General features: G+C 41.3%; 1 protein-coding gene across 5 annotated transcripts in view; it reads right to left on the reverse strand.

Moving 5' to 3' along the window:
- Nucleotides 1-238: 238 nt before the first annotated feature.
- Setx (senataxin) overlaps nt 239-18,835 on the reverse strand; it is a 54,802-nt gene continuing 36,205 nt past the window's right edge. For 4 of the 5 annotated variants that reach the window (XM_040745115.1, XM_040745116.1, XM_040745117.1 and 1 more), the window contains 9 exons: nt 17,426-17,575; nt 16,123-16,230; nt 13,784-13,971; nt 12,923-13,015; nt 11,694-11,858; nt 11,045-11,209; nt 8,476-8,574; nt 6,844-6,931; nt 239-5,205 (listed from right to left, as the gene is read on the reverse strand). In XM_040745115.1, coding sequence (XP_040601049.1) covers nt 4,468-5,205; nt 6,844-6,931; nt 8,476-8,574; nt 11,045-11,209; nt 11,694-11,858; nt 12,923-13,015; nt 13,784-13,971; nt 16,123-16,230; nt 17,426-17,575 — 1,794 coding nt within the window. In that variant the 3' untranslated portion in view covers nt 239-4,467. The remainder of the gene's footprint in view (nt 5,206-6,843; nt 6,932-8,475; nt 8,575-11,044; nt 11,210-11,693; nt 11,859-12,922; nt 13,016-13,783; nt 13,972-16,122; nt 16,231-17,425; nt 17,576-18,835) is intronic. The other variant, XM_040745118.1, reaches the window with a different exon arrangement.

Genomic DNA, 18,835 nt, shown 5'->3' on the forward strand with positions numbered 1-18,835 from the left:
AATTGATGAAACTGTATCATCTAGACCAAGGGTGCTGCAACCTTCTGACTCCTTACTCGAGAAATGTTTACATGGCTACTCACATACAGGGCTGGTGAGACAGCTAAGTAGATTGCCAAGCCTACCAACCGGAGTTTGATCCCTGGAACCCACATGGTGAAAACCACAGTTGCCTTTCAGCTACACACGGCGTACAATGTACACATACACACACAAATGGAGTAAATTTAAGGAGGGATTGGATAAACTGGTGTGTGCTCTTTATTGTCATTATAAAGGGCTAGAGAGAGCTCAGCAGTCAGGAGTACTCACTGCTCTTGTAGAGGACCCGAATCAGGTTCTCTGCACCCATGTCAGTCCAGCAGTTCACAGGATCTCCAGCTCCAGCACATCTGATGCCTCTGAATCCCACACTCACTTGCACAGGCACACATATACACATAATTTAAATTCTTAAAAATCTTAAAAGTAAAGGCAATTGACTTTTACTGTTAAAAAAAGGGGGGCGGGGATGGTTAGCCAGGTCTCACAGGGATGCCTTTAATCCCAGCACCAAGAGGCAGAAGCAGGTAGATCTCTGAGTTCAGCATGGTCTACAGAATAAAAGTTCTAGGCCATATAGGGCTATATAGTGAGACCCTGTCTCAAAACGGGGGAGGGAGGTCTCTGGGGAGGTGATGGAGTCCTTGTCTAGTATATGAGGGCCCTGGGCTCACCCAGCACTGGGGTAATGGGGGAAAATGTAAAGAGTAATAAAATCACTATCTAGAATAGGAAGCACAAGAGAGCTTAGGAAGTGGTAGAAACCAGTCTCCATGGTTTTATACATACGTTTAAGCCCAGTGACCAAAGCCGAGAGCAAACCCACAAGAAAATCAAATGTTTTGCACACAATGATGTGGGCTCCTTGCAGGGAGAAACAGTTGGATTATCTCACTCTCCTCCCTTGGCACTGCTGGAACCTAGACTCTTTGGAATGTCTCAACTGAACAGAAACAACAAATAACCTATTTACTTTTCTTGGGGAAGGGCACATCCAAGGAACTCAGATGTTGTACTGACCCCCTATGGGATCCTTATTCCTGCTGACTCCATAGGAGCTAGACTCCAGTGTTGGCTGTGCCATGAAAACACCCAAAAACTGAAACTTCAAGAGCTGTGCCCCAAATCCATTTGATTAGGGATTCTGGGGTGAGCCAAAAGCAAGCACCTTTTTAAAAGGTCCCTTGCTGACTCCCCGGCTGAAGGCTCCCACTGCAACCACTCTATCAGCAGCAGAAAAAGGCAGCTGTGTTCCTGGCCACCATGGCTTCATTTGCTATTGGAGATCACCACTGACATCCCTCAATGTGGTGAGTGCCTTCTGCACAGCAAAAGGTCCCTTATGGGCAGAAACTGCCTCTGTGGTGCTCACAACACAGTAAATTTTCTTTAAGTTCAAGCTAAATCTTACATTGCTCCCTGAATTATTTATTCCTCAATGAATAGTGAAACCCTGGAGGTGGTGGACTGCATGCAACTGTGGATTGGTCCAGAGAGGGATGCCTGGTCACTTCAATCACTGGCACAGTTACTGTGCTAAGGAATTGCACAGATGAAGTGACCATGGCCCAGCACTCGTCTCATCGGGCAAACTTATGACCCTCTCTTCATCCCTGTGAACTGAATGCACCCTGAGTACAGGAAGATGTGGAGAACAGAACAAGTGCCTTTTAAGTGACACCATTCTATAAGCCACTGTGAGTGTTCTGAGTATCTGTAATCACTGGTAATTACCTGACTTGGACACGGATACCCTGGTGCCTCCACTGGTATTTCTAGGAGTGCCTGCCCAGGTCACTGTTCATTTGCTATCTCACCTTCCTGGCCTCCACTCTTAACGGTTAACTTGCTGTAATTTGCAGGGTGTCCGTGTGGCAGTGGGGAGGCTCACCTTACCTAAAAGATTCCAAAGGGACCTGGGGATGAAGACAGTGGGACTAGGCAGGGCTGGCAATTACACATGAAGCTGAAGACTAAAGGGTCCCCTGGCAGCACCTTCTGCTTTAACTTAGCAACATATAATACTTCTAACCCATGCCAGTTTTGTTTGTTTTTAATTCTGTCATTTTCTCTTAAATTTTAGGTATTAACAAAGATAACAGTTATGAACCCAGAGCATACAAAACACAAAGCTACAGAAAGATTCCCAATGTGCACAAGTAATTTTAGAAAATAGTTTAGTACACTCTTGTTATAAAACTCATTTACAGGAGGTTATTCACATGTTCTTGTTAAAATTTGCTCCTGATAATTCATGAAAACATAACTAAACAAACTGTGGTAAATCAGAGAGAAGCAAAATGAGACAGGTATAATACATTTGCCTTGAAATAACATTTTGAAAGTAATCAGGGCATGTTCTTTTAACCACAGGAAGGACAAAGTGAACTTTTCATCTTGTCAGGATTAACCACTCATGACAGTCCCTTCAGGAAAAGGCCACCTGACACAGCAAATGCTTTCTGCAAACAACTTCACTAACGAATAAAGAAGGTTTCCAAATCTAATGCCACACACCTACAACCAGCTGAGAGAATGTTCTAAGGCAAGGCTTGGTTGCTGGAAAGGAGGATACAAGGACTCAAGGTTCTGTCTAGAGTCTAATCCCAGCAGCTCTTTATACTCACAAAATAAACAGGTCAAGACCCTCCTAATTTTAACATACTCTGATGTGGTTAGCAGTGAGCCCACAGATGAATACACGCCTGGTAGCAATCGACTACAATGCTTTGAAAAAAACTATTTTTAAAAACTTGTTTCTTAATCTATGTGGTGATGTGAGCAGAAGGGAAATGCCCCCTCAGAAGCACACTTTTGACCTTCTTCCCCCTCAGAAGCACACTTTTGGCCTTCTTCCCCCTCAGAAGCACACTTTTGGCCTTCTTTAGTAGTCACGTTCACAAATCCCTGCTAAACTGAACATATTCCAAAGACAACAGGAAAGAAAATTTCAAGTGGCAGTGAGGTTTCCTGCCAATGTCACATGAAGAAGGTTTATTTAGCCCTTGCCCTAGCCAGAGTGGATTTACTTCCCACCTAGCCAGGTACAGGTACAGCCGGGAGGCTGAAGCGCTCTGAGAGGCACCCACTCCCCTAGCTTTGTAAGTGTCCAGCAGACATTAGGGTACATGTCTGGGCACCAGCTGAAAAGACAGCTCAGGAAACTCAGTTGAAACTTGGCAAAATGCACACCATTTTTTTTCACAGCTCTTAACAAATAAAACCTGCTTCAGCAGAATTTCTAACACAAACCCTTTTGTTTAAGAACAGATGACAAAGAAAATTCCAAACATTTTCAGGGATGTCTTCTTGCCCCAAAGCAGCTAATAGGCAGTATGTACAGAAGTCACTAGAAACTCCACATTCACGGTTTGGAAACCTGACTGGTTAGATAGTCCTCCCTTGTCTTGACTCCAGTCCCCTCATGCTTTCCTCTAACAGGTACACCAGGTCTGACAGAAACCAGGTGCCCCTAGTGACCCAACACAACAATTCCCATCTATTGGATGGTCCTGAAGCCCAGATGACAAGTTCTCTTTCTCACCGAGTATCTTTCCTGTCTGAGATACACTATTTGCTCTGCCCTGTGTAGCTCCCATGGAATCCCTCAGAAAGCATCTACTCTTTATTTTCCTGACAACCCTAAAAGCTTCACAAGCAACCTGAAGGGACTCTTGCAGGCCAGGCCAGTACAAATCCTCCATTTGGTAACCATGTCTACAACTCACCAGTTATACCAATCTCACAAAACATTGGGACCATCTGAATGACAGTTCAAGAACCGTTCTTCTGTTGAGAAGGGAAAGAAATTTAGCAAGAAAATTAAGTCACACACTAATAAACGTAAATGAACTTGCCACAGTAATGCCCTGTACTAAGCTGCCTTGTCTCACAACAGCTCCCAACATGCTGCCATCTGAAGGCTCAGGAGTCCCCAACAGTTCTTTGGCCACTGGTGCCAACTAGGCTAACTCCCAGTACTGAGGCTGTTAAAAAAAAAAACTTGTCCACCATAAGATGGCTGAAAGCACCTGTTCTCCTCTCTCTCTTTAAATATAAAGTTTGTTCTGTTGGAAAATGACTAATATTTTAAGCAGAGGAAGGAAATGTGGTCTACATTTTAAAAGGATTTCGGATTTGCTATACAGACTGGCAGTTTAACCTTTACAATATTCACCTGACTTTTTCTACAGAACAAAAGATCCCAACACTTTGAATTTTGACCTCAAGGACATTACAGGTAAACAAATGCCCTCTCCAAGTGTATATAATTGGCAAAAAGTACTGAAGATGATCAACAGCCCAAGGGTTAAAAGGTATTCCATCCTTTAACACAGACTCTTCAAGGGAAACAAAAATAAAACCCAGCTGATCTGTATGGTGTCATTACCGACCTGTGGATGGCAGTCTCCTCACCAGGAGCTACTATAGAAACCGTCTCTTCTTAGCACTGCTGTCCTCGTGTTCCAGCCCCCTCCTATCCCAGTCAGCACTCCTCAGCATGTGATGAGTCACAGAGCCATGCCTCTCTTCTTCACTGGAGGCCCTAGATTCCCTTCTGTGACTGAACCCAGAGTCTCGGTCACTGTACTTCCTCTTACTTGTAGAAGGAGCAGCAGGGTGAGCAGGTGGTATCTCAGCCTGAAGAGGAGACCTGTTGCTGTTCATAGGGGCAACAATGGCAGTGGATGGTGGCACAATAAAACTGAGGTCCTGAAAATTAAGAGGAATGCCAGACTCTCCCAGGAGACGATGGACTATCCCTGGGAGCTGGGGGTTCAGAGGCTGTGCATCTTTCAGGAATGTTCCCTTAGCTTCAGCATCCAATCTCCTAAGCAGCCGTGGATCTCGAAGGCGGTCTTGAAGAGGTGGCCTTTCAGGTTCCTTCGAAGTGACAGTATCAGAGGTATCAGAGGGTGTGTGGCACAGAGAAGCAGCAAAAGATGTCTTGGCAAATCCACTGTCCAGTTTGTTGCTGGGGAGGCCACCCTGAGGTCTCGGCACCTCTGGGGCAGTGGCTGGAGGATGCGTCAGACTCCTCTGCAGCACAGGCTTCAGTTTCAGAATTTTCATTGCATCATGTCTATAGTTTGGGTCACAGGTCTTAATAATGGCCCCACGCTTCTGAGCATCCTGAATCAGTTCATACCAATGTTGGTTTTCCTGAAACAAAGACAGAGAAAAAAAAATTACACCCCACAGAAACATTCATTTTGCTGGGGAAACATGGGGGTCCAGCTTCTGTTTCTGAACAAACAAATGCAGTGTGACTTATGGGTTCCCAAGCACTCACCACTCACTCCGCAGACAAGAGTGATAGAGAAGCTCAAGCACCAGCGATGGAGGCGTAACTAAACGCCGGGGCTGGTGCAGCCGCAAGGAAACTCTACTCTCATCTCTGCCATCCTTGCAGCATAGTAAGAAGCTCTCCCGCAGAGTACACTAGCTGTTCCTAGCTCTGCTGTTTAAATTAATGTTAACTTAAATTGAAAACTACTGTACCTCTGATGCATCAACCCCACTTCAAGTGCACAATGGCTACATTGCTCCAGTAGCTACTGTAGTAAGCACATGACCTCACTACTGCTGCACGAGGCTCCTCTGCATCCTGCTGATCTAGACTACATCTTGCCCCTGGGCATGGCTGACATCCTAACAGTTAAGACTTGGTTTCAGAAGGCAAAATTCTGACCACATGACTGATCTTGAAGAAAACCCACAGCAGTTACTGGCTTCCCACAGGCCTCCCAAGCCACAAAGGACTAAAACATTTTAATCTGAGGGAAGATTCTAAAGATACTATCATTTAAGAAAAAAAATTATGTATGGGTATTTGCCTATATGCACTCATGTGCATGTACCACATGTGTGCATGGTGTCCATGGAGACCAGAAGAGGATGTTGGAGTCCCTAGAACTGAAGTTACAGGAGGTCGTGAGCAGACATTGAATGCTGAGAACCAAACTAGGGTCCTTTACAAGAGGAACCAGTGATCTTAATCCTTGAGCATTTCTCCAGCCCATGAATCTTTCTGTTATTTTTATTTATTTATTTATTTTTTGATTTTTCGAGACAGAGTTTCTCTGTGGCTTTGGAGGCTGTCCTGGAACTCACTCAGTAGACCAGGCTGGTCTCGAACTCACAGAGATCCGCCTGCTCTCTGCTTCCTATGTGCTAGGATTAAAGGCGTGTGCTGCCACCACCTGACTCAGATGACCACTTTTAAAAACAACAAAATGTTAATGGACTGGCAAGAGAGCTTTGACATTAAAGGTTAAAACTCAACAACCAAAAGTTCAAAAGCACCAAAACATTGTAACCCCTAGATGAGTTAGCTGAGCAGCAAACACATGCTACCTGGCTTTACACACACTCTTCCCTCTGAAAGACAGAGTGTTGTCCTTCGTCCTAAGAACCCCTACAGCAGAAAGACTCTGGGGTAGATCTCTCACCTAACAGAAAAAGGAGTTGCCACCCATGTACCCAAAGAAGGCAGCTGCCCATATTCCTGCACTCTCTGGACAAACTGCCCTATCCACACTTGAGCTCTGTTCTACCACTTTGTATGTGGACTGACAAACCCTCTTCAGTCTTGTCATTGATGCACATCAAGGTTTTAGATAGGTCACCTTGAAAACCTAGTAAACAAACCTGCTCGCTTGAGCTAAGAACAAATTGTGTATTTGTACACAAAAGCTCACAGCCAAGTTTCTGGAAGACTATTTTGACAAAACAAACAAACAAAAAACCCATAATAGCTAACAACAGGAATTCCCTGTAGCCCCAAGCGTATATACCTACCACCAGAGTCCTCAAATGTCCAAGGATGAAAAGGCTGTACTTGGCTCGTGTAATGGTGACATTCAATCTCTGCAAACTTGCCAGGAATCTAAGCAACAACAAGAAAGTTACTTCTGTATGCAGAATGGCATCACATCCCTTCAGAGGATGCAGGAAGCACTGCAGGCAGCTTCTTCAGAGCCCCTTCCATTTCTTCCTCGTCAGAGTGCTTCCTCACTATCTGCTCTGATTCAGGGTACCTGGTCAATACCACTAAAAACATCGAGCAAACCAAGCCCTTAGTGCTTTACTTCCAAGTTAACGTATTTGTTAAAAGCTCCTATTTTGACTTGGATAAAACACTAGAAAATTAAAAAGGGCCTAGAAAGATAGCTTAGCAGTTTAGAGCAACTCCTGCACTTCCAGAAGATTCAACTTCCATTCTGAGCAACTGGCCTCTGGCCTGTACAAGTGCACACACACAAATAAAACTAAAAACATACAGTTGAAGTTATATTTAAAGTCATAAAAAACTATTGTGGAACTAGTATAGAAATACAATGGATATATGATAATGGCAAAATTTTAAATCACTATTTTAAGTCTAAACAAATGTCTAATTTGTTGGGGAGGTTGTGCCTCCCCCCCCCCACATGTTTTTTCTGTGTAGCCTTGGCTGTCCTGGAACTTCCTTTGTAGACCTGTCTGACCTCAAATTCACAGAGATCCACCTACCTCTGCCTCCTGAGTACTAGGATCAAAGGCCTATCTCAAATCGCTAACTTGTTTATCTCATAGAAAAAAAGAAATTCAACCTAGTGACCCAAAAGCATCTTTAACATTTTCAATAGGTAAACTAATAGTACTTAAGGTTGCACTCATAGAAAAGTTGTGTGGCATGTACAGCTCTCTGCAAAACACACTTATTATGAACATCAGTCTTACTGAATAGACACGCCCCATAGAAAAGGGCCAACACACAAAATAATAGAAAAAGCATATCTCACAGATCATCTACTTCACAATTTAGACAGTTTCCAATTGCTACCAAAGCTGTGTGTATGCACATGCACACACATGTAGAGGCCAGAGGCTGATATCAGGTGTCTTCCTCAACTGTTCTCCATTTATTTTTCAAGACAGCATCTCTTACTGAACTCATCATTTAGGCTAGCCAGCAATCTCCCAGGATGTGCCTATGTCTGACCTGGTTACAGTGGGTTAGAGATGTGCACCATCATGCATGGTTTTGTACATGGGTGTTGGACAAGTCCTTATGCTTGTATGGTAATAAGCACTTTGCCAAAACGAACCATCTCCTGAGACAAGCTATTTTATAGTGGTTCTCAACCTTCCTAATATGTGGTCCTTTTTACAGTTCCTCATGCAGTGGTGAACCCTAACCATAAAATTTTCATTACTACTTCGTAACTGTAATTTGCTACTATCATGAATTGTAAATATCTGGCATGATGGATAGCGGATATGCAACCCTGTGAAAGGGTTATTTGACCCCTACCCACAGGTCGAGAACACTGTTTTGAACAAAAGAAAATAAAGCAAATGATAGGGTTCTCCTTAAGGGAAGTCACTGGTGGCTCTAGATGACAGAGCTGATTCTCAACAAGTGACAAAGCAGTGTGAGCTACTTACCCAATTGAACCTTGCACAGCACTCGCCCTGACACAGGTAACAATTATACAGTCTTTCTGCCGGCCCTGGAAGGCATCCACTGTATCCACTTCTGCAGGCCTGTTTACGAAAGACACGTGTTTACCAAAAAAAGGTAAAATGGTGAAATACACGCACACAGCAGTATTTAAAACTCTTCATTGTGATGTTGGGAGATGGTGGCACATGTCTTTTATCCCAGCACTCAGGAAGTAGAGGCAGGTGGATGTCTGTGTGATTACAGCCTGGTCTACAGAATTACGGAGCAGCCAGGACTACAGAGAGAAACCCTGTCTCGGGGAAAAAAATAAATTTTATACGCACACACACAGAGTTATAAGGTTCATTATATACTCCAGCTTTTGAGGTCAGCACATCATCCTTTCTCCATTCTTCTCATAGCATCTTTTGAAACACAATTCTTAAGTGTTTAGGAAGTCCAAAGAAACCACCTCTTAATCTGACGCTATACATATTTATATGTATGTTTCCCTAAGCCTTTCAGAGTCTTCTATGGCTTCATCAGCTTGATGACTTCTGTAGAGGCAATTGGAATCCTGGCAGAGAAAGCACCGATCTTCTTTGGGGAACTGCCATGGGAACAGCACTGAGTCTTCTTATCCATGAACATCTTTGTGTGTTTTGGATATTTAAAGTTTTTCTTGTAACATACTTTGTAGTTTTCAGTGGATACATCTTAGAGTACTTTGGTTTTATTTACTCCTAAGTATTTTATTATTTTTGGTGCCATTTTAAGTAGAATGTTTTTACTTCCTGTGCAACTATTCACTGACAACAGATTTTATATATGGTCCTTTAAACTTGTTTGTTTAAGCCCCCTAAGGGTTTCTTTGTGTAGCTTCATTAATGAATCTATAAAAATAACCATGCTGAATTATTTACAGACTTACACAAGAAAAAACGCTTGCTTTGACTAGAACCTCTAGTATAATGGACAACAGAAATAAGAACAACAAGCATCCTTCATGGTCTACAGGAACGACTGCTGAACCATCAAGGAGGAATGTTACCTATGCGTTTTTTACAGACACCTTTAATCAAGTTAAGAAATTTTCTCTGTAGCCCTAATAACATTTTCAGTTGTAAAAGATAATAGATTGTGTTAGGTGCCTTTTCTGTTATCTATTGATATGGAACATGATCTCCATTCTGTAACCCACATTGGCCTCAAGCTCATTCTGCTCATCCTGCCTTGGTCTCCCTAGTATGGAGCTCCAGGAGTGAAATGTCATATCCTGCTTCCTTCGCTTATGTCATTAATATGCTACACTCTAGTCATGCTTTTCAGGTCTCTTTAATATATACCAAATTCAGTCTGCTGTTGTCTGTTTAGCATTCTCACATCTGTATGTGAGTGTTTATCAACCCTATGGCTTTTATAATACCTTCCTGGGTTTGGCGTCATAAAATGAATTACAAAGTGTTCCTGGAGCTGGCAACACATGGCTCATCACATAAGGCAGCTTGCTACCAAGCCTGATGATCTTAGTTCTATCCCAGAAACAAGAGGTTATCCTTTGTCCACAAGCACAACATGATGTGCCTGCCCACAACATAAATAAATGTTAAGAAAGAAAGAAAGAAAGAAAGAAAGAAAGAAAGAAAGAAAGAAAGAAAGAAAGAAAGAAAGAAAAGTGTTCTTGTGCATTTGTAAAGTCCTAAGTATTACTGGGTGTTCTGTTATTTTCAGATACGGTATTTCCTATATAGCCCAAGCTGGTCTAAAAATAGATCCTCCTGCCTCAGACTCCCGAGTGCAAGGATTATAGGCACACAGCTGTGTTAGTGCAGCTGGTGAAATTCAGCAGACAGATCTAACCCCAGTTTCTCATCACTGGGAGGTTTTGATTACTAGTATTATTTGCCATATATATATATATATATATATATATATATATATATATATATATATATATATACACACACACACATATATATATATATATAAAATCTCTTCAGATTTTTTATTTTCTCTAAGTCAATTTCTGTATTTCTAGATAAACATATAATTGTTGTTAGTTTTGGTATTTTAAAAGATTATTTTTGTGTGTCTTTGAGAATCATAGTGAATGTGTGCATGTGAGCAAAGGCCACAAGAGGATGCTGGTGTCCTCTTCTACCACTGCCTACTCTTTGAAAGGGTCTTTCCCTGAATCTGGAGCTCATCCATGCTTTCTCAGATAGGCTGGAAGCCAGCAAAACCAAAAGATCCTCCTGTCTCTGCCTGCTTCTGAGCTTGGGTTATAGAGAAGTATACTGACCGCTCACTTGTTTCCTAAATGCTGGGATCTGAACTCCTGTCCTCATGATTGCATATGAAGTGCAATCTTAACCACTGAGCCATCTCTTCTTCATTGAGATAGGTCTCATGTAGCCCAGGTTATCCTTGAGCTCACTATGTAGAAGAGTGTGATGATTAGTGTTAATAATAGTCAACTTGGTAAAGGTTATAATAGCCTAAGAAATGGGTTGGGGGCAAGAAGCTGGGGGATTATCTACTAATGGTGTTAGTTGAGTTGGGAAGACCCACCCAGTGTGGGTGACACCATTCTCTACGCAGGAGACTCCAGACTGTGTAAAAGTGGAGCAATCGAGCTCATCACTAGTATGCATGCATTCACTGCTCTTCTTCCGCTGATTGGATGCTTCAGGGTCCTGCTGCCTTGACTCCCCCATCATGATGGGCTGTAATAAACTGTGAGGTGAAATAAACCCTTTAATGCTTTTGCCACAGTATTTTGTCACAGCAATGGGGAAAAGAAACTATGGCATCAAGGGTGACCTTGACTGATCGTTCTGCCTCCACCTTCCAAGTGCTGGAATTACATGTTTCTTACCACATACCTGACACTGACTTTCAGATTTTAATCTTTAATTTTAATGTAGAGGTAAGGAGACAAAAACACAATCTTAGCAGGGCCTGAAGGCACTGTAATTCCATGTACACAGGGTACTGAGGCAGGAGGATAGCAAGTACAATGGCAACCTGGGAAACTTACTGACAGTCATAAAATAATAAAAAAGAAGACTGGATAATATAGCTTAGAGATGCTTAGAGCACTTGCCTAATGTACAAGACCCCAATTTAAAAAAAAGACCCCAATTCAACCCCACTATTGTTAAGAAAAAACCTAATTCAACTTTTATAAACACCAGAAATACATGGAAAAATACATCACCCTTTCTTATCAAATTCTTTCTCCAAATCCTTCTGGATCATCGTCTTCTGAGCCTTGTAATGAGTTATTATGCCAATATTTCGGGAGGAAATATCCTTTTTTTTGTCTTTAATAAGTTTAATTATTTCCATCACCAACTTTATTTCTTGAACATTTATGTATGAGCTAAATGAGATGAAAAAAAGACAATGCATCAAATCTCACCGCAGTCTACTTGCTCACTAATTCGATATAGTTGGTTTCCCATTACCATAAAGAGCACATAGATAGATGTTTTCCCACTTAGGCAGCAGCGTCAAGAGGATGTAATAGGAACTATTTACATCTATGAATGACTGTCCAATCCAGGAAGTGATTGTAAAAAACGAATTTGTAGTCAACTGAAGTTTGAACCAACAACCACATAGCTGAAAACATGCCACCCAGACAGATAAAGGAACAACATGGCCCACCAGGGTTGAATAGCACGAAAGCCACTTCATCCTGCCATTATCTCCATCCCTGTACTCCCAGTCCACACCTCAAGTATGTGTTCTTCATCCTCTGCTCTACTTTTGAAGATGCCACATAAAGCCTGCAGTTTCAATCCCTGTAGTGTTGCAATCCTACAGGCAAACTCCTCTGTATTGTTCACTTCTTCAATGAATGTTCCTGCCCATTCCCTATTCTGGTCTTAGAAACTGCATTTTTTTCCATATTTCTCCATAGCAGGGCAGTATTTATTTATGCACAGTCTAATGAATACTACCTCTAGACTGTTAAATTCCTCTACACAAAGCTATCCTTGGCTCCTCTGATATATTTGCTACCTAGCTACATACCACCCACCCCACTTTGCTGTCATTTCATAGGTACCCAACACATTACCTCACAACTCAAAATCCTTACAATATGGTCATACTAGGCCACGATCTGCTCCCTTAATGCCCAATCATTCAGCTGCATCTTTTCACTGCACTTGAGCCCACCTGGAATGGTCACTCATCTCAATGACTATCTAGTTAATGTCTGTCTTCCCATAACACCACAATCACCTTACTGAATCTGTTACTGCTATGATTTACTGGTCACCTGAGAGTACTGCCCATTTAAACATAGAAAAGGGGAAACTATCAACACAGATAGTGAAAATGACTATGCCCCGATGCTAGAAAGACATGTATGGGAAAGGGTTATAACACAGTGATTCTGAGACCATTACTGGAGAACGAAGGAAGAGGAAAACATACTCATTATCCCGTTGTTCTGAACCATCTCCAACATCAAACACGAGGTAGGGCTGAAATGGCCACTCTGATGAACACCGAATGGCTTCAGTCATTCTACAGAAAAGTAACCATATTCAGAAAATATGCTCTAAAGTACATTATCATTAACTTTTTTTTCTGTGTAAGACAGAACTAGGAAAAAGTTAAGGGATAAGAGGCCTTTCACAGATGCATAGCAGTGCAAAGTCTAAACTAGATTTTATTTCCATTCTGGTACCAAGAAAGGTTATCTACACAATCATGACTCGAGAAGAGCTCATAACATAGCACATGAATTAAACAACCAGGGATGGGGAAACATGGTGTAGCCTCCAGAGAGAGCAAACACACAAACCACAGTTAAGAGGCAGGCTTCAAAAAAAAAAAAAAAAGAGCCTGGCTTCAATCCAACACAAGACAGGACAGGTCATGAAGTTATCAATGATTACATCTGAGTTATATTAAATACAAGTCACTTTTGCCTCTTTCTTTTTCTTTTTTAAGACTGGGTATATATATCACTGGCTGGCCTTGAACTCAGAGATCAACCTACCTCTGTCTCAGGACTGCTAAGATTAAAGGCATATATTTAATATAACCAAAATAGCATTTATAATTAGAGAAAAATCATTTCAAATTGATGATTTATGCTGATCACCCTAGCAACAAGGTCTTACTCTGCAGCCTAGACTGACCTCTTAACTCTCAACAATTTCCCAAGTAACAGGATCACCCACATCAGCTAACACAGCTGGCATGATTTATGCTTTTTATACCAAGCCTTCTTCATAAACAGCTAAACCTTCAAATAAGACAGGCTTACAAGCAATACAGGACACCTACCTATTTGTTTTCAAGTTTTTGTTATAAACATAATTAGAAGGGAAGAGACATATATCTGGATGCATCCTGTACTGAATGGTAAGCTGTAAAACTGGCAGCCTGCCAATCATGTTCTGCTCCACATTCTCTTCAAGCAGCTTGCAGAATCGTGCCATCATTGACTGATCATAGCCATACTCCTGTGCTTTCTGAGAGAAAGGAAAAAAAAAAGTATTTAAGAATTTGTACCAAAAAAAAAAGTCCAGGGCACACCTTTAATTCCAGGGTGGCAGAGGCAGGTGGATCTTTGAATTTGAGGCCAACGGGGCTACAGAGTGAGCTCTAGGACAGCCAGGGCTACACACAGAAACCTGTCTCGAAAAACCAAAAAAAAAAAAAAGATAAACAAAACACACACAAAAAAAAACCCCTCTGTCTCTCAACATTTCCCACAAAAAGAAATATAATCAAAAAAATAATGCCTGGATCATGGGGGCACTCAATATGTAATACTGAAAAAATGAATAAATATACACACAAATGCTTGTCATTATCCTCTAAAATACTAAATTTTCCACAGTAATTATCTCCAGAAAATAAGTGGTTAAACTACAAGTGAGCTGGGAACAGTGGCACACACCTTTAATCCCAGCACTTGGGAGGCAGAGAGCCACCAGCTTCTGTGAGTTCCAGGCCAGCCTGGTCAATAAAGTGAGTTCCAAGATAGCTCGGGCTATTACACAGAAAAGCCCTGTCTGGAAAAACCAATAAACAAGTAAACAAACAGACAGATAAGTACACTAATGAGTTACGTGGCTCAGTGGTTAATGGAAGAGCACTTGTTCTTGCAAAAGGCCCAGATTTGATTCCCACCAACCCACACAGGAATTTGTTACATACACACACAAAAAAAATGTTTTTTTAATGTAATTTTATTTATTTATTGTGTGCACTGGTGTTTTTCCTACAAGTATGTCTGTGTAAGAGTGCCAGATGCCTTGGAACTGGAGTTATAGACAGATGTGAGCTGCCATGTGGGGGCTGGAAATTAAACCAGGGTCCTCTGGAAGAATAGTCAGTGCTCTTAACCACTGAGCCATCTCTCCAGCCCCACAAAAAAAAAATAGTATTTTTAAAAGATGTAAGAAATCAACTTTGTAATCACTTTTCAGTTTCCCTCAGTAAGCTTCTTTTATTTGTATAAGAATTTTTAAAAGAACAATAGTTGGATCTTACCATTCTTGCTGTTTCTATATCAAGACAGTAATGTTGAGGCCATCAGCAATCCTTTTCCCCGCATGCTGAGGCCTTTTGGGAAGTTAAAAAACCCTGTACACCTGGTGGCGCACGCCTTTAATCCCAGCACTCAGGAGGCAGAGGCAGGCGGATCTCTGTGAATTCGAGGCCAGCCTGGTCTACAGAGTGAGTTCCAGGACAGCCTCCAAAACAATACAGAGAAACCCTGTCTCGAAAAATCAAAAAAAAAAAAAAAAAAAAAAAAAAAACCACTCACTGAATAACTGCACTGAAATGTTTTGAAATGGTATTTTCTAAGACATGAGGCCACCACTCTGCATAAAAGATGTTAGTAAACATAAATTTCATTACTTTCCAAACCATGGTATAAGCCTATTTAGATTGCCCCCAAACAATACTAGGTCCTAATTCAGTTATGTATTTCCAGGAGACAAGTCTAGTGCGGGGAAAATACAAAACAAAAAAGGCAGACTGAAACATGTCAGTACTCGCCTTCCACAGCTGAGTTCATACAGTACGTTTTCTTTTGTTATCATCCGCATTTTCAGATGTGAGGGGCACCTACTGAAGAAAAAAATGCCCAAACTGGACACCCATTTCCAAATCATGCCTCCTTGCATTTTCCTCAGCTTTGGGAATACTCAGTATAAAGCATGTGGGGGTGGGGGTGAGGGTGGGTTGTCTTTACATTTTAAAATTGTGTCTTACATGTTTTGTGTTCTCATCGAATCAGATATAACTCCTCCAGCAGGAAAAGCCTGTGGCACTTCAAAGTGACCTTTAGGTTTTCCTGTCTATGAAACTCTTGTCTATACACTCAAAAGCACATCTATGCACTAAGAGCACATCTGCAGAGACAGTCACTCTCTTTTGAGACAAGGTCTCATTGTGCATCCCTGGCAGGTCTCATTAGAGAACTTGCTCAGCCTGCTGAGTGCTAAAACTACAGGCATGCACAATCATGTCTGGCCACAATTTCTTATGAAACTTCAAATAAGTTTTCTCTGTTCTCTGTCATTTCCTAATTTTCCCTTTAATTTGAAACAGAACCTTAGTCTCGCAAAAGCAAAAATAGACCCTCCACCATCAACAGAAACACTCACCATAGAAATGACTGTGGGAGGGAGCTGTTTGGGGTCTCCTACAAGGATAAGTTTGTTGCAGCGATGGATAAGTGGAGAAAGTGTCTCAACTTCACAAGACTGCCCAGCCTTGGTAAGAAAATATAGAAGGAGAAATAGCCTTAATTAAGTTCAAATGCTCATAAAAGTACCAAATTCCTCTCTTACCACAAGCTAAACCTTTTTTTTTAATTATGCAGGACCTCATATATGTTGGGCAAGTGTTCATCTACTGAGTTATATATCAGCCTCTACAGCAGGTATAAAAAAAAAGCATTTTTAAAAAAACGTTCAAAGTATATTATACTTGCATGAAAATGTCTTCATGTAAAACATTGTACCATGTACAATGAAGATATAGCAATGAGCTGGGCGGTGGTGGCCCACGCCTTTAATCCCAGCACTCGGGAGGCAGAGGCAGGCGGATCTCTGTGAGTTCGAGGCCAGGCTGGACCGACAGCCTCCAAAACAATACAGAGAAACCCTGTCTCGTAAAAACCAAAAAAAAAAAAAAAAAAAGATATAGCAATGAAAATATATATATATAAAAGATTTCATTACAAAACAAAAATTATCTAAACTCAATTTTTAAACAATCTAACAAGTATTTTGAACTCAACCACCACAGATACCTTAACTGTGGAGTTAGCTACCATCCTAAGTATCTGCTGCTGGGAAGCTCCACTAACAGCCGTTTTACATTGTTATCTCGGAAATTCAGAAATTACTTGAGGCATGACTGTCTTTTTCCCATCTTTCTAATTCAGTAACATTTCCTTCAATTATTTTATCATTCCCATTTTTCTGTTTTTAATTTTTTGACACATCTACAACAGGATAAGGGAGCTCCTACACTGATTCTGTATATCTAATGATCCAAGTCTTCTGACTTTTCATTCTAGTCTGTAACAGTAGGTATAGGATCAATGCTCAGTAAATGGGCAAGAAATAAAAGATGTCAGCTGAAAATGCAGCAGCCAAAGCTGCCCAAAATCATAAATATTTCCAAAGTTAGCAGAGAAACTGCAGCAGCTCAACAGGATAGTTCTAGAGACAATCCTACCCAGAAGACTACAATCCTCATTTGTAGCAGACTGTCAGTACCATGTTTCACTGTATGAGAACAGGTGCACACCAGCTAAGAGCTGGGGGAGTAGAGGTTCACTCTCTAGCACAGCTCAGAAGTAGTGACCACTTGGTAAAAACCTGCTCTCCATCCACACTCGAGCATCCACACTGTTCTTCACAGTACTAATCTCACTTGCACACGTCAGTGCCCACTGACCTCATCAACAATGACACAACTAAAGGGGACACCCCCTTGCCCTCGAAAAGCAGACTCAAGCAGCAAACCACCGCTTGTGCTCAACGTGCAACAGATAACATGAGACTCCAAGATGATGGTATTCTGTGTTTTCTGTGGGCGCCCCTGAACCTAGGACAACAAAGAATAACCATATTTAGTTATATACAAATCCTGTAAGTCCTATTTTTACTATTAAATATCTACCCTTTTTTTGTTCATGTGACATAAAAATATTTAATAAAAAGGGGAAGCCTTGGCTCTAGAAAACAGGAGAAATCCCTCTGAAGTAATCCATTGTGGACTTCAAGACAATGTAAGTTGAGTGTTAGGAGAGTACTCTGGCTCCAGTGCTAAAGCACTGCCAGGTTCTCTTAGCCATCGCAATAGTGAGTCTTCACCCAAAATGATTAATCTAATAGTCCATAGAAGACACACGATGAAAACATCAAAGTTCACAACACCCATGAACAATGTACTTCACTTGTTTAGTGTGGACTACTAACTTAAGAGGTCATTTACATTGGTAATGAAAACATACATTAAATCCAACTATGTTTATCTCTGGTCAAAAAAACTGCAAACCATGTTACCTAGGCACAAATCTGTGACTTTCACCAATCACAAAAATTGGCTAGAAAGGACCGACAGCCTCCAAAACAATACAGAGAAACCCTGTCTTGTAAAACCAAAACAAACAAAAAAAAAATTGGCTAGAAAAAAAATATCTGCATTAAAAATGTAAAACTTTTGCCATTATTCCCTAAAATAACAGTGTAGAAAAATGTATCTATAAAATTCACACGATGGACTGGAGAGATGGCTCAGCAGTTAAAAGCACTTGACTGCTCTTCCAGAGGACCTGGATCACTTCCTAGCATCTGAACACTGCCTCACAACTGTCTGTAGCTCTAGTTACAGAAAATTTGACAATTTAAAGCATAAAGGCTGCCGGCGGTGGTGGCGCACGACTTTAATCCCAGCACTCGGGAGGCAGAGGCAGGCGGATCTCTGTGAGTTCAAGGCCGGACTGGACGACAGCCTCCAAAACAATACAGAAAAACCCTGTCTCGTAAAACCAAAAAAAAAAAAAGAGCATAAAGGCCAACATACATAGGTTACATGCAAAGGCTTTCTTGGACTGTGGGTGGTTGTCTGGGAACTAAGGACCAAATGTACATGATACAGGATTCAAACACAGGCACAAAAACTTATTCTCTAAGCCAAGAATTGGAAATGGGAGGGGGGTTGTATGTTTTATGCCAAATCATATCCACTGCCACTCAATTAATATTCATAATGGAGCACATGATAGTTCACAGTTGCTACCTTCTTACTAAACTACAAACGTGGTTCATCCTAATCTTCCCACAAACCTAATCTCTTGAATTT

This window comes from Mesocricetus auratus, unplaced genomic scaffold, assembly GCF_017639785.1.
Source record: "Mesocricetus auratus isolate SY011 unplaced genomic scaffold, BCM_Maur_2.0 Super-Scaffold_100004, whole genome shotgun sequence".
NCBI lineage: Eukaryota > Metazoa > Chordata > Mammalia > Rodentia > Cricetidae > Mesocricetus > Mesocricetus auratus.